The sequence below is a fragment of the Phymastichus coffea genome, unplaced genomic scaffold, assembly GCF_024137745.1.
Source record: "Phymastichus coffea isolate CEN01 unplaced genomic scaffold, Cenicafe_Pcof_1.1 PCOF00044, whole genome shotgun sequence".
NCBI classification, from domain to species: domain Eukaryota; kingdom Metazoa; phylum Arthropoda; class Insecta; order Hymenoptera; family Eulophidae; genus Phymastichus; species Phymastichus coffea.
The window spans coordinates 669,552-682,824 of record NW_026706855.1 but is presented as its reverse complement, the minus strand read 5'-3'; the positions used below and the strand labels follow the sequence as shown (position 1 = coordinate 682,824).

Below are 13,273 nucleotides of genomic sequence, written 5' to 3'. Positions count from 1 at the left end.
CCGAGTGGCGCGTCCGATACCAGACCGAACGAGCTGAGTTTCTCTCTCTCTCTCTCTCTCTCTCTCTGATTTCGCTGGCTGATCTGACTGCGCCGCTCGTCTTGGTACGACTGTCGGTCACAGGTACGACTGTTTTTCCGCCTAAGAACGACTGCCGTGCGTCGAGGATCTTAACGAACCGACGAAAACTCGAGAGCGCGTCGTTCGTTCGGAAAATTGAAATAATTTTTGTCGTTGTTCTTTTGATTAGAAAAGAAAACAAATAAAAATAACAACAAGGATATAGTTAAATGAGAATCGCACTTGAAAAGCGATGCTCCACGCGTTCGCTCTTGCTTGCAGCTTTCCGCTGGGCGGCTATAAATAAGCCGCAATCGATCGGCCGTCGCGTGAATAATTCGTGAAATTTAGCGCGTGCGGCGGTGCGAAGCGCTCTCAACGCACGCGTAATCATCGTGCACGCGCCTATCAGCGGCGGTCACGTCGATTTGCCCTAGTAAGAGGCTCGCGGGGCTATAGGCGCGTCCTCGATCGGCGCACGCGTACCGGCCGCTCGGCCGACTTGGAAGGGCGCCGCCGCGGCACTCGCGGCGATGCCGATGCAGCGATCCCGAGTCGTCGGCCTCGCGGGCCTCCTCCTGCTCGCCACCGGCGTCCTGACTCGATTCGCCCTGACGCTGCCGCTCCTCAAGTACGCGCTGAAGCGAGTGAGTGAATCCCGGCTCGGGCTCGCGAGTCGACTCGAGCGCCCGCAATACACACGGGGACTGTTGGCCTGCGCCCAGAAGCTGTCGCTGAGGAGCGGCTGGCCCATGAGAGAGTTGTGGAGCAAGCTGCCGTTCGTCATCGAGAACCACGTGTACGTGTTCAACGTGACGAATCCCGCGGAGGTGGAGCGCGGAGCCAAGCCGATCGTCCGGGAGGTCGGCCCGTTCGTGTACGAGTGAGTGACGGCGAGCCGCGGCCGCTCGGCTGGACCGCGAGGTAACGCCGCTCTCCGGCACCCGAGCAGCACGTTCCAGGAGAAGGTCGACCAGGCGGACAACGAGAAGGACGACACGCTGTCCTACGTGCTGGAGAACACCTACTTCTACAACCGCAGGAAGAGCAACGGCCTGTCCGACGAGCTGGAGGTGTTCTTCCCGCACCTGTTCATCCTGGGCGTGGCGGGCGGGCCGCTGAGGGAGCAGCCCTCGCAGGCCTCTTTCACCTGTAAGAGCGACGCGCCACGCGGCCGTGTAGCCGACGCGTAGAGCCGATCGTACTTCTGCGCAGCTCGGGCGATCGACGCGATACTGGGCGCGCCGCGCAACCTGTTCTACAAGCTGCCGGTGAGGACGCTGCTGTTCGACGGCCTGCCGATCCCCTGCGCCGGCGTGGACGACTACTTCGGCAGGCTCATCTGCAACGAGATCCGCGACAAGTACGCGCACTTCCTGGAGCACAGGGGCGAGGTCTACTACGCGTCGCTGTTCGGCTTCGTGAGTATGGGCGCGCCCGCGTGGCGGCCAGGCCGTCGTCCAATCGCAAGCGCTGCCGACCGCAGAGAAACGGCTCGAGCCCGGCGCAGAGGAGGGTGCGCATCGCGCGGGGCTCGCGGCGCCTCGCCGACCTCGGCCGGATCGTCGAGGTGGACGGCGCGGCCAACCTGTCCACCTGGCGGGACGACCGCTGCGACGCCTTCGCCGGCACCGACGGCACCATCTTCCCGCCGCTGATGAGCAGGCGGCGCAACAAGCGGCTGGCCCTCGTCTACCCGGCCATCTGCCGCAGGCTGTCGCTCGTCTACGAGGCCCAAGTCGAGATCGACGGTGACTCCCCCCCCCCCCCCCCCCCCCCCACGCGTCCGAGGGCCGCTCGCAGCCGCGATCCTCACGGGCGCGCCGTGTGCCGCAGGACTGAAGCTGCTGCGCTACACCGGCGACCTCGGCACCGACGGCCAGCACACGCCCGAGGACCGCTGCTACTGCGCCGCGCCGCGCGACTGCCTGCGCCGGGGCGTGTTCGAGCTGTACAAGTGCCTGCGCGTGCCCATCGTCCTCTCCAACCCGCACTTCTACCTGGCGGACCCCTACTACCTGACCGCGGTCGACGGTCTGCACCCGGACAAGGTAGGCACCCGCCGTCCGGCAGCTCGGTCCTCTCGCACCTGTCGATCGCTGCCTGCCTCCTCGCCGCAGGAGCTGCACCAGACGCGCGTCGACTTGGACCCACTGACTGGCTCGCCGGTGCGCGCCCACGTGCGCGCCCAGTTCAACATGCAGCTGATGCCCGTCGACAAGTTCCGGCTGATGCGCAACTACAGCTACGCGATGCTGCCACTGGTCTGGACGGACGAGATCGTCGCTCTGCCGGACTTGTTCGTGCTGAAGATCAAGATCGGCTACTTGCTGCTGAGGCTGGTGGCGTGAGTGTTTGCGCGTCGCGCGACCACTCCTGTGTCGATCCCCGTTGGTGACTCGCCCGGGCGCGCAGGCTCTTCCAGTACGCGGCCATGGCCGCGGGATCGGTGCTGTGCCTGCTGGCGGCGTTCGCGAGCTACGCGGCCAGGAGGAGAAGGAGGGCGGCCGCGGCCGACGACGACACCGCCGCCGGTCCGGGCGAGCGCGCGGCCACGGCCGCAAACGCGGCTCCCGCCGGTCCGGACGAGCGGCCGGCCACGGCCGCAACTGCGGCTGCCGGCGTCGTCGACGACCACGGCAAATACAACATCGCCAGGTTGCTGAGCGCTATTAGGCCGGCCGCTATGCCGCCGACTGTCGATTGACGTTGTTCGCATCCAATTTGCTCCAGCAAACCAACTAAAATATTACGTAGCCGAAATTACATAATATTAATTGTGTTTATAATTGATCCTCGGCCTATTTCGGGCAATTGAAATATATATCACGATGTTCACATTTCGAATAATAACTGTGCACGTTCGTTACTTCGATTAGTAGATAATGGACCTGTGCGTCTCCGAAGAAACCCAGCCGCAACGGTCACTATTGTATCGAGAGAAAACGTTGACATAACGCACCATAAAACGTCTTTGATTAGCCGCTCGACTTGTATATTTTCAAAAGCCAATTAATTTGCCGAGCGAGGCGGTCGCTGCCGTCAAGCGCAGCGCAAGCCGCGCGCACTCGGATTCCACGCGGCTGTAGCTTGCACTTGCGCAGAACCGCGCGCGCTTCTCGCGTACGTATATATATAGGCTACTGGCGCGATAAATACACGCAGCTGCAACATCGCGCACACGTTCGACCGGTCGCAATTATCAATTGCTTATCAAGCACCGACGAATATCGAGTTGTTAGCTCAACAAGTCTAAAATGCCCGGGGATCTACCTTGCTGATAAGATGGACGTTTTCACGCCCTTCGTCTTCTGGGCGCAGACGGAAAATAAGATTACCCTCAAGATTGATCTGACCAACGTCAAGGTAGGCTTATTCGCTTCCTTACATGTATACATATCCAGCAGAAGATTTTTTCCGTGAGACGGTTTTATCCAGCGAATCTGACTTTCACCCCTCAGGATCCTGATGTGTATCTTGAAGATAAGAAGCTTAAATTCTCCGCGTACGGGCAAGGTGCTAGAGGCTCAAATAAATATGGGTTTACACTGGATTTACATTCAGAAATTGATCCTGATGTGAGTTTTTCTATACTGTATGAAAATTGGACTAATATTATCTTGATAAGTATGTGATGTTCTATAGGACAGCGATTATAAGGTGATCGATAGGCAGGTGGATTTTGTGTTAAAAAAAAGGTCAAAAAGCTGGTGGCCAAGATTAACGGGTCAGCCACAAAAGCCATCCTGGCTCAAAATTGATTTTGACAAATGGAAGAGTGAAGATACGGATGATACAGAAGAAGTTATGCGTGATATTTGTCAGGATTATCCTGATCTCTATGACAGAGTACATTTAGAGGAATTGGGTTATAGGAAAGGTTTGTCCATTACAAGTTCAACTGTTATTTTAGGACCTCCTTTGACCAATGATATTTATTTACCCTTACAGAGGACATGAAGAAAGTTTACCTGATATTTTATAATTTGTTCCAATGTATTGGATTCATATACGTTGTTTCTGTGATGGCTATAAGATATTATCGTGATGGTCCAGGTGTGTTTTTAAAAATAAATAAATATTCTTTGTGTAAAATAAACATAAAATAAAAATAAAAGCTAAAATATTTACTTTGCTTTTACAGATTCAATGAAAGAAACTTACGAAGCTGTTGGTAATCCCATGAAATTTATACACTTACTTCAATTTTTAGAAGTTATGCATCCCTTATTTGGATACACAAAAGGCAGCTGTTTTATTGCTTTTCTACAAGTTGGTGGTCGTGCATTTATATTATTTTTCATGATTGAAGCTGAAGAGAGAATGCAGACTAAACCAGTTGTTTTTTACCTTTTCTTAGTATGGACTATAATAGAAGTTGTTAGATATCCCTATTACATTACACATTTATTGGATATTGAAATGCCTACTTTGACATGGCTTAGATATACTATATGGATGCCATTGTATCCACTTGGATTTGTATTTGAAGGGATAATTGTTCTTAGAAATATTCCTTACTTTGAGGAAACTGGTAAATTCAATGTTAGTTTGCCAAATTCGTGGAATTTCGCGTTTCATTTTCCAACTTTTATGAAAATTTACTTGCTCATGCTGTGTATACCAGGCATGTTTGCTATGATGTCACATATGAACAGTGTTCGTTACAAGAAACTTAGTAAACCAAAAATTAAAAAAAAAAACCAATAATTCACATCAGGGATAGCTTTTAAAAGTTGTAATCAATTTTTAAGTATAATTTTAGAGCAAAAAGTTGAAAGTTTAATTAACTTTGTAAGTGAGTCAAAATTTTTTAAGAACATTTAACAAGACAAAACAATTTGTTATTAATTCTAGAAAGCTAAAAAGGAGCTGTAAAATAGGGTCCTAAAATAATCGTATCAATAAATGTTGTTAACAATCGATATTTTTTACAAGTTTCTTGTAAAAATCAATATTGTAATAGTGATAGAACTTTTCTAAAGTATTTCAACTCTTTCCAACTAAAATGTATTAACTTCACATATTGTTATTAATAACAGAAGATGCATTTAGCTATTAAAGAACAAATTATTTTATCAAGTAAGTTTTATGAAAAACATTGTATCCAATAAATCGTATTATATATCGATTTTGAAACAGTGATCAAATTTTGGAACTAATAATTCATATTTGTATATTGAGCACGTAATGTAATAAAAAATTTAAATAATTATGTTATGAAATACTGTTATTGTATTGTCTACCAATGTGTTCTTATAAACATGTAAAAATATTGAAGATGATTAACAAAAAATCAAAGATACGAGTGTACCCTATTGTAGTATGTATTTAAAAGGCTACTTAGTTATAAGTAAACTACGTTATTACATATTTCTAAGTGGGCTATTTAAAAATTTGTAAAGAAGTGATGCCCAAATAAACTTTTCTTTCTTAACAAATGGAGAAAGTTAAGCAATGAATTAATCAGTTGTCTGAAGTTTTTACCTTTTCCGTAATAATTAGGCCTCAAAAATTGAAATTATATTACTTTTAATATTAGGTTGTTGAAATTATAAAATACCTTTAAAATTTGATGTTAAATTAAATCAAGCGCTAATAAATAGTTTTGTATAGTATTATCATAATTCAATGTGTGAAGGCACAATGAATCAAAATGAAGTTATACAAATTATCTTTATTGTTAAAAATAGGAGCATCAAATTTGATACTTACAAAAATTCGAGGATTTCGATTTAATTGTTGAAGTAAATAATTTATTCAATGTTTAAAATTGTATCAAATAAAAAAATTTTGTCCTAACAAAACAAACTTTCAAGTAAAAACATAACAATTTTTAAAATTCCACAAAACTGGTCACGGGATTATTCATTAAAACATATATACTTCAACAATCTACGTAAAAACAAATGATACAGTGCTAATACATCGAATATTCTCAAACAATCAAATAAATAAATTATAAAGGAAAATAAAATAATAAAATAATAATAAAGTAAAAATAAATGAAGTTTTTCAGGGAAAGTTTTTCATAAGAAAAGTAAGCAAGACAAGTTTTGATGTAGACAGTACAAGAATATGTTTTATTTTCATTAATAATATGGTAAAGTACGGTATTCTGTAATATGATTAATATTACTACGCCTTGCCTTACTAGAAAAAGTTATTAAAAATCTTAAGCTCCCCTTCAAGTGCTTAGACGTTACATCAAATCCTTATTGACTAAACAATCTTAACACTAAGTTCCATGATGAGCTTGGCATCAAACATTCCTTGGTCTTGTTTCGTTATATAACAATAAGACAAGATTAAGATAATTATTTTGATCTGAACGAGCTTAAGATAAATCAAACAAAGTGTAATCAGAAATCATTACACGTTGTTAGACGCAGAAAAGAAGAAAAAACCACAATTGTTCTCTAGTCGACGAATCATTCCTCCTACTCTTATCTCATTTTGCACTTGATAAATTACAATCTAGTCACAGTCCGACAAAAAACAATGGCCGTCTTAGAACAGCCATTGAATTTTCTTAAAGCTTTGAGCTTGATCTGGACAGTAATGAAATAATTAATAAAAAATATTTACTTTCTCTTTAATGATGCATGCTTTTCATCAGTCATGTTTTCTTTTTTTTTTTGTACACAGGAAGAATCATTCATTCAATTCATCTTTGCTTGAGTAATTGTACAGAAATTTTATTTATAAATGCTACTCCTTGCTACTTGGTCTACTTAAATTTTCTTAGTATGTACATCGAGCCCAACCGTGTACCCATGTGGCAAGTAAAACTAGCACCGTCAACGAACCTCACCTCTTTACGTCGACGTATGAACACATTATATTTAATAAACGGTGATACGTTCGTTGACCTTGCCATTTTATTAAGAAAAAAGGGGGCTCATCCCAAGTACGTAAACTGAGGTATCACTTTCATTATACTCATTGACTAATTCGATTAAAAAATTACGAGGGCAGTGTGTACGTCCGCGTACGCGGATAGAGTCAATTATAATACGTTAACCCGGTTACAACCCCTTTCTTTCGTTATTTAAAAAAAGTAATAAAGAAAAAAGAAAAAAAGTAGCGTTATTTCGCACTTAATCTCCTTCGGTACAAGAAAAAAAATTGCCTAGAATATAAGAGACTACAGAGAACGTATAGAGTCAGCCCGTTAAATTCTCCATCATCTCTGCCGCCTGGCGCGGCTGGTTCGCGATCGAGGTGTCGACGAACCTGAACCTATGCTAAACATGTTCGTTCCAGGTGGTTGGAAATTTGGTGCTGGAGCATTGAATGATGGCGTTGCTGTTGTATTGCCCGTGAAATTAATTTGCGGTGCCGCGGTTGGTGCATTGAAGTTGAATCCGACTGCAAGAAGTAAAGCAAAACACATTTGATACCAATTCAGTAACGATTACAAAAACTGAATAATTTGTCACATTAACAAATTAACCTGGCTTAGCTGCACTACTAGCAGCACCAAATTGGAAAACTCCGGAGCTGCTGCCAGCATTGGCCGTCGTCGATCCAAAAGGGAACGATCCACCAGTAGATTGTGCAGTTGCAGGTTGTGTTGGCTGATTGCTTCCAAAGCTAAAAGTACTACTTGCACAAGTTGTGGAAGTACCTGCCGGTGCCACGTTACCAAACAGTGAAGGCGTAGTAGTAGTCACTGGTTGCGTTGCACCAAAAGGTGATGTAACGTTGTTAGTAGCAGAGCCGAAGCTGAGTGTGTTGGAAGCTCCAAAGGCTGGTACACTGGAATTTGCTGATGGCATACCAAAAGTATTGCCTGTCGAAGTAGTCGATCCAAATGTTGGGGTAGCGTTGGAGTTAGCCCCAAACGCGGGTACAGGGTTTGCACCGAAACTATTTCCGCTAGATGTTGAGCCAAAAATTGACGTTCCAGGACTAGTTATCGATGGTTGAGTAGCAGCTGGCGTGCCAAATTGTGGCGTGGACTTTATCGATCCAAAAGCTGGTAAACTACTAGATGCCGGCGATGTTGCACCAAAGGCCGACGTTGAGCTTGTAACGTTTGGTGCTGGAAAAGTTGCAGTGGTCGAGCCGAAGGCCGATGTTGAACCACCAAATGATATTGGCGTTGGTGACTTTGCTTGACCAAAGATGCTGCTAGTATCAGCTGGATTTGTCACTGGTGTCTAAAAGAATAATTAAAATTTCATGTGTTTATTCTATTATCATACATTAATTAAAATTCATTTATCAGCTCTTTCTCCATTACCTGATTCGTGAGACTGGATCCGCTAAACAATCCGCCACTAGGCACAGAAGAAGCCGTCGCTCCAAAGATCGACGTCGTCCCAGCTGTAGTAGCATTCGCGCCGGAGAAAATGCTAGACGACTGGGTACTTCCGAATGCTGGTTGCGTCGTTGTTGCCGTTAATGCATTACCAAATAAACTTGTGTTGGGAGCCGGGGCCGCTGTATTACCAAATAAACTAGGTATTGATGTTGTAGCTGGTGTGGCACCGAAACTCGCACTGTTTGATGAACCACCAAAAATTGAGGTAGTTGCTGCCGTTGTTATTGCTGTTGGCTGTGGTGCTCCAAAAGTAACCGGTGCGCTGGGAGACTTGAAAATCAGATTTGCGGTGGTGGTGGACGATGAACTACTGAACAGACTCGGTGCACTAGTTTTCCCACCAAAGACTGATGGCGTCGGTGTGCCAAACGTCGGAGTTAATGCTAAATTATGGGAAAATTCAATTAATATCTGTTTAAAATCTTTTAAGTATTGATTAAGCAGGCACTTGCTATATTAAAATACAAATAGAAAAGCAATTATTTTTGATACAACGATAATGAAATTTAATGAAAAAATCATCGTAATGCGTATTAAGAAATATTATCGTTAGTTGATTATGAACGTTTTGGTGTTGCAAATAGATTAGCTATCTTTTTATAAAATAATATACATACACTGCGGTGTACCAAAGAAACCTAAACGAAAAAAATAAAAAAATTGTAATAGCAATAGCAATAGAAAATAAATATACAAAAAACCTTGCTCAAAATTTGGAAAAATTTCATAAAAAAGACTTATCCAGTACTAGAAGAAAGCGAATTAAAACTTACTTGTAACAGTAGGATTACTAGCACCAGTAGCAGCCGAAGCGCCAAAACCCGTAGCCGTCACAGTGCCACTTACAAAAGTAGGAGTTATAGTAGTTGCAGTAGTCGTAGCAGCAGGAGCAGTCGAAGCACCAAACGAGAATGTAGCTGGTGATTTACTAGTACTTCCAAAGTTAAACATGGATGTAGTAGCAGCAGGTGTTGACGTAGTAGTTATGGTAGCATTATTAGCATTATAAACGGTTGGTGGATTATTATTGCTTCCAGCTGAGAACATCGGACTTGATGTTGTCGTCGAACCGAATATCGCAGGTGGTTGGCTAGCGGTGGTGGCTCGAGCAATGCTGGAAGTTGACGATGACGCACCAAAGGAGAAAATTGGTTCTTTTTTGCTACTTCCAAAGCTTGGTAACGAGGTCGTAGTTTCTAAAATTATCGTGATACAGATTGATATGATTGAAAGTAAACAAATTATTTTACCAAGTAAAAATGACACTAACGTGTAAGAGACATGGTGATCGGACTCTTTGTCAGCGTGTTTCCGAATGTTGCTGTTGAAGAGCTAACACCGCTTAAATCTGACTCCGTGGTTTTAGTAACGGTAGATGGAATAGAAAATCCGGCTGTTAGCGCTGCAGATGACACAGCAGTTGATGCTGATGTAACTGCCTTAGATGCAGTAGCACCAAACGAAATCGTAGAATTTGACGTCGTGCTAGTACTCGTTTCAGTTGGCTTGATAGTGAAGAGCGAAGTACTAATACTTGAGCTTGCAGTTGTTTTCGCTGTGTTGATCGTAGTTTTTGGTGAAGTAACTGATGATTCTATACTACTGCTTGTCGGGAAGGAAAAGCTACTGGTCGTTATTGATGTGGGCGCGGAATTTGACGCAGTCGTTGTAACATTACTACCAGAATTGAACGTCGGCGCAATACTTGTACTTGAGCCAAAGTTCAAATTCGGAACTAAAGTCGGAAGTTTCGTTTCAGCTGGCTTGGTTTCTGTAGCAATACTTGAAACCGTGCTAGCGGTACTGCTTAATGACGATGATGAGGATGGAAGATTGAAAGTAACATGCTTGTTCGTCGGAGACTTGGTCTCCGTGTCCGTCTTTAAAATCGGCACCATTGTTGTTGTAATTGGCGAGGTATTCACCGTCGTCGTTGAAGTCTGACTGCTGAGGGAAGTATAAGATGAGGTAGTTGGAGGATTCACTTCCTCAGCTTGAATTACAACATCTAGATCGATTTTACTTGCTGTAAATGAATATGAATTAGAATTTGAAAATAATCCCTAAATTGATAGTAAAAAAATAAAAAGAAAACTTACATTTTCCAGAAATAGCATCAAACATACTCTGAAGTCTCAAACGCATACTGTTTTGTCTCATGTTAACGATATCTTCTTTTTTAATCTCTTCCTTGTCATCTGTCGTGAACTTCGCCTCTACTTTACCTTGCTCTTCAATCAAATATTTAATTTTTTCATTAGCTTGAGGTTCAGCTCTCATGAACAGCTTATCCGTAAGTTTAATTGGTGGCTTAATAGCTGCTGGAATATTCGGAATTTCTCTTCGAACTTTCGGAGTTGGTAAATTCAAAGTATTATGTAATTTAGACTTTGATTTTTCTGGAGAATCAGGCTTTGTAATTTCCAAGTTTTTCTCCTTGGGTTTTTCAGGCGAGATATCTTTATTAATTACAGGAACTTTCACATTTAGCTGCTCTTTTGACCTCGCTAATTCTCTAGTAGATGGTAAAATTAAAGATAAACTCCTTGTGGGAGAGGTTGTAGAGGGTTTGAAATGCTTCTCAACACTTGGAGTATTACAGCGAGATGTATCCACTAAGAAATAATATAAGCTATTAGTATAATTTGTAAAATAATTATGATAAGGTAAAAGATGGTGGAGTTTAAAAAATGTACACACTTGCTTTTCTCTTAATGCCAGTGTAGACACTTGTGCTTGAACTGAGTGAATTAATGACATCGTGACAGGAAGATGCTTTGGATCTCTTCAATGGTCTTTCATTTTTTGACTGAGGTGATCCATCCTCATCCGAGGCTGTTGATTCTTCTCTAGTACGTTTCTGCATCATTTCTTCCAAATTTTCTAATTCACCATCGAAAATCCTTTCAAAACGTTGCTTTTTAGCTAAATCCAGCATGATATCCTCTCTAGATGTGTGTCGTTTGAGTGGAAGTTTTTTTAGTGACTTGGCAATACTAATTAAAGACTTTGATTCTTCAAGTTCCTGCGGAGAAGAATTGGGCCTTTCTTGATGCGTATCTACAGATGAATAGTAGACTATTTCTGGTGGTGCAATTCTAACAGTTACTGGAATTCTTGCTCTTGCAACCTTAGGACTCAACACGGGTATAGGACTTGCATTGAGATTAACTTTTGGAAATTGTCCTGCTCCATATTGAGATTGATGAGTTAACTTATTACTGGCTTCAGCTGCATATTTTGTAAGACGTGATGTAAGACCTGGTGAACTTATATCTGTATATAACCTAGAAAGGAATACATTACAAATAAATAACTTATCAGTTTGATTTAATATTAAGATTTGTTATATTCACTTAGGATCAATATTGTATCTAGTAGATGCTAAAAGGGGACCAGCTACAGTTTGCACAGTCTTAATGCCTGTGGGCCTGTTCCTTGTTTTGGGACTACTGCTTGCTCCCCAAGGTGAGCCTTTTGGTCCGTATAATGACTCATCACTACGTATTTGTGATGGTGACGGTTGTGAATTCTCAGTTCTTGTTGGTGACTGCTTCTTGATCATGGGAGTGCTCGAATGTACAAACAATCCTAAGTCTCCATTTGGTTGAACATCCTTTTTCCATGTAGAGCCTTTAGATAGAGGAGTGGAAGTCCTAGCAATATCACGAGCCCCATTGAAGGTAAATGTGTGATATTGGTCTTTGCCTATTGGACTAACTTGATTCATTAGTTCATTCCCCTGTTAAAAAGATAATACAAATTTGTGATATACCAAGTAGGTTGCATAGCTTTGTGAAATGTTGCATGTACAGTTTGAAACACGTCAAGGATGAGAGAAATATAACCTCAAATAAGACAAGTTGGCTGTGTTAATAAAACTATTGAAAAGCGTTGAGTTTAATGCAAATGATCAAGATTACATCTGCAAAGATCATGAACGATATTCGCCAATAGCTGACAATTTATAAACATTGCCTTATCTCTGTGTGCAAAAACCAAAAAAATCATTTACCGTAGTGCTGAGACTGTAGGTTCGCCTGTGTCTGCTGTCCATGTCTTCGTCAATATTAATGCCGACAGTATTTACAACAGATTGTCTTGTTGACCAAGTGTTGTAATGCGTCCTGAGGTAGCTCAGTAACTTTTTGAATTTCTTAATCGCTTGAACAGTCAACAATCTGAGCGTTACGGCCAATTCCCAAACTATTTGTCTGGCATGACCGAGTAACACGAGAGTGTATGGTGCGAATAAGCTGTCGTTGACGAGAAGCGAGTAACACGTGTGCACGACGACGACGAGGGCAAGGGTGACGATGAGCAGTGGACCCCAAGCGTTATAGAGTAACACGCAAAAGAGAAATGCGCCGATCAAAAGGTAAATGCCTCTCTGGTTTACAGTGCCGGTTTCGGCGCCTTCGGCGCCGTTCCACATTCTATTATACACCACACGCACTAATGACAACCCGCGTCGTAACCTTTACACGTCGCGGGCGCCACGAGATGCTCATCGCCGAGGCCACCGAAACTGCTAAGGCGCCAAGGCGGCTGATAAAGCGCTGAGCTATACAGCGATACTAACGACATCGGACGTCTATTTTTTTTATTTATTTGTCATTTCCCGCGTTCTTCCTGCCTCTTTGAAAATATAAGGGGTCAATTTTTGTTGTTTTTTTGGGTAAGTCAACAAGTTTCTCATAAATAATAAACTGTTCTAAAAAAAAATAAACAATAACTCATACGGATAAAAGGCTGTATTATCTACATATATATTTTAGGCACCATATTTTACCAAAGTTTCATGCTTTGGAAAACGTTGAAAAAATATGTATTTTTTTAATAAAAATAAATTACTTATAAGTAATACTTTTCAATTCACAGAGC

The 13,273-nt window shown here is 42.8% G+C and overlaps 3 protein-coding genes across 6 annotated transcripts; 2 read left to right on the top strand and 1 right to left on the bottom strand.

Moving 5' to 3' along the window:
* Window positions 1–7: 7 nt before the first annotated feature.
* On the top strand, window positions 8–2,778 carry LOC131664594 (sensory neuron membrane protein 1-like). 3 transcript variants are annotated; one of them, XM_058935819.1, is made up of 8 exons: window positions 8–123; window positions 473–943; window positions 1,013–1,212; window positions 1,276–1,481; window positions 1,547–1,811; window positions 1,897–2,111; window positions 2,181–2,407; window positions 2,476–2,778. In XM_058935819.1, exons 2-8 carry the CDS (start codon window positions 594–596, stop codon window positions 2,765–2,767), a joined length of 1,755 nt encoding a protein of 584 aa, XP_058791802.1. In that variant the 5' UTR covers window positions 8–123; window positions 473–593; the 3' UTR covers window positions 2,768–2,778. The 3 variants fall into 3 exon arrangements, with proteins under 3 accessions (XP_058791802.1, XP_058791803.1, XP_058791804.1); XM_058935820.1 differs by having other exon boundaries at window positions 15–123; window positions 520–943; XM_058935821.1 differs by lacking the exon at window positions 8–123 and having other exon boundaries at window positions 546–707; window positions 786–943.
* A 517-nt stretch (window positions 2,779–3,295) lies between these two features.
* Window positions 3,296–5,466, top strand: LOC131664597 (very-long-chain (3R)-3-hydroxyacyl-CoA dehydratase). The gene is made up of 5 exons (XM_058935826.1): window positions 3,296–3,426; window positions 3,522–3,638; window positions 3,706–3,940; window positions 4,012–4,116; window positions 4,205–5,466. Exons 1-5 carry the CDS (start codon window positions 3,346–3,348, stop codon window positions 4,768–4,770), a joined length of 1,104 nt encoding a protein of 367 aa, XP_058791809.1. The 5' UTR covers window positions 3,296–3,345; the 3' UTR covers window positions 4,771–5,466.
* A 407-nt stretch (window positions 5,467–5,873) lies between these two features.
* Window positions 5,874–12,942, bottom strand: LOC131664437 (nuclear pore complex protein DDB_G0274915-like). 2 transcript variants are annotated; one of them, XM_058935516.1, is made up of 10 exons: window positions 12,405–12,942; window positions 11,746–12,131; window positions 11,090–11,676; window positions 10,489–11,004; window positions 9,660–10,415; window positions 9,163–9,585; window positions 9,007–9,027; window positions 8,309–8,772; window positions 7,517–8,225; window positions 5,874–7,431 (listed from the first exon to the last, which is right to left on the bottom strand). In XM_058935516.1, exons 1-10 carry the CDS (start codon window positions 12,822–12,824, stop codon window positions 7,247–7,249), a joined length of 4,467 nt encoding a protein of 1,488 aa, XP_058791499.1. In that variant the 5' UTR covers window positions 12,825–12,942; the 3' UTR covers window positions 5,874–7,246. The 2 variants fall into 2 exon arrangements, with proteins under 2 accessions (XP_058791499.1, XP_058791500.1); XM_058935517.1 differs by lacking the exon at window positions 9,007–9,027.
* Window positions 12,943–13,273: the final 331 nt, after the last annotated feature.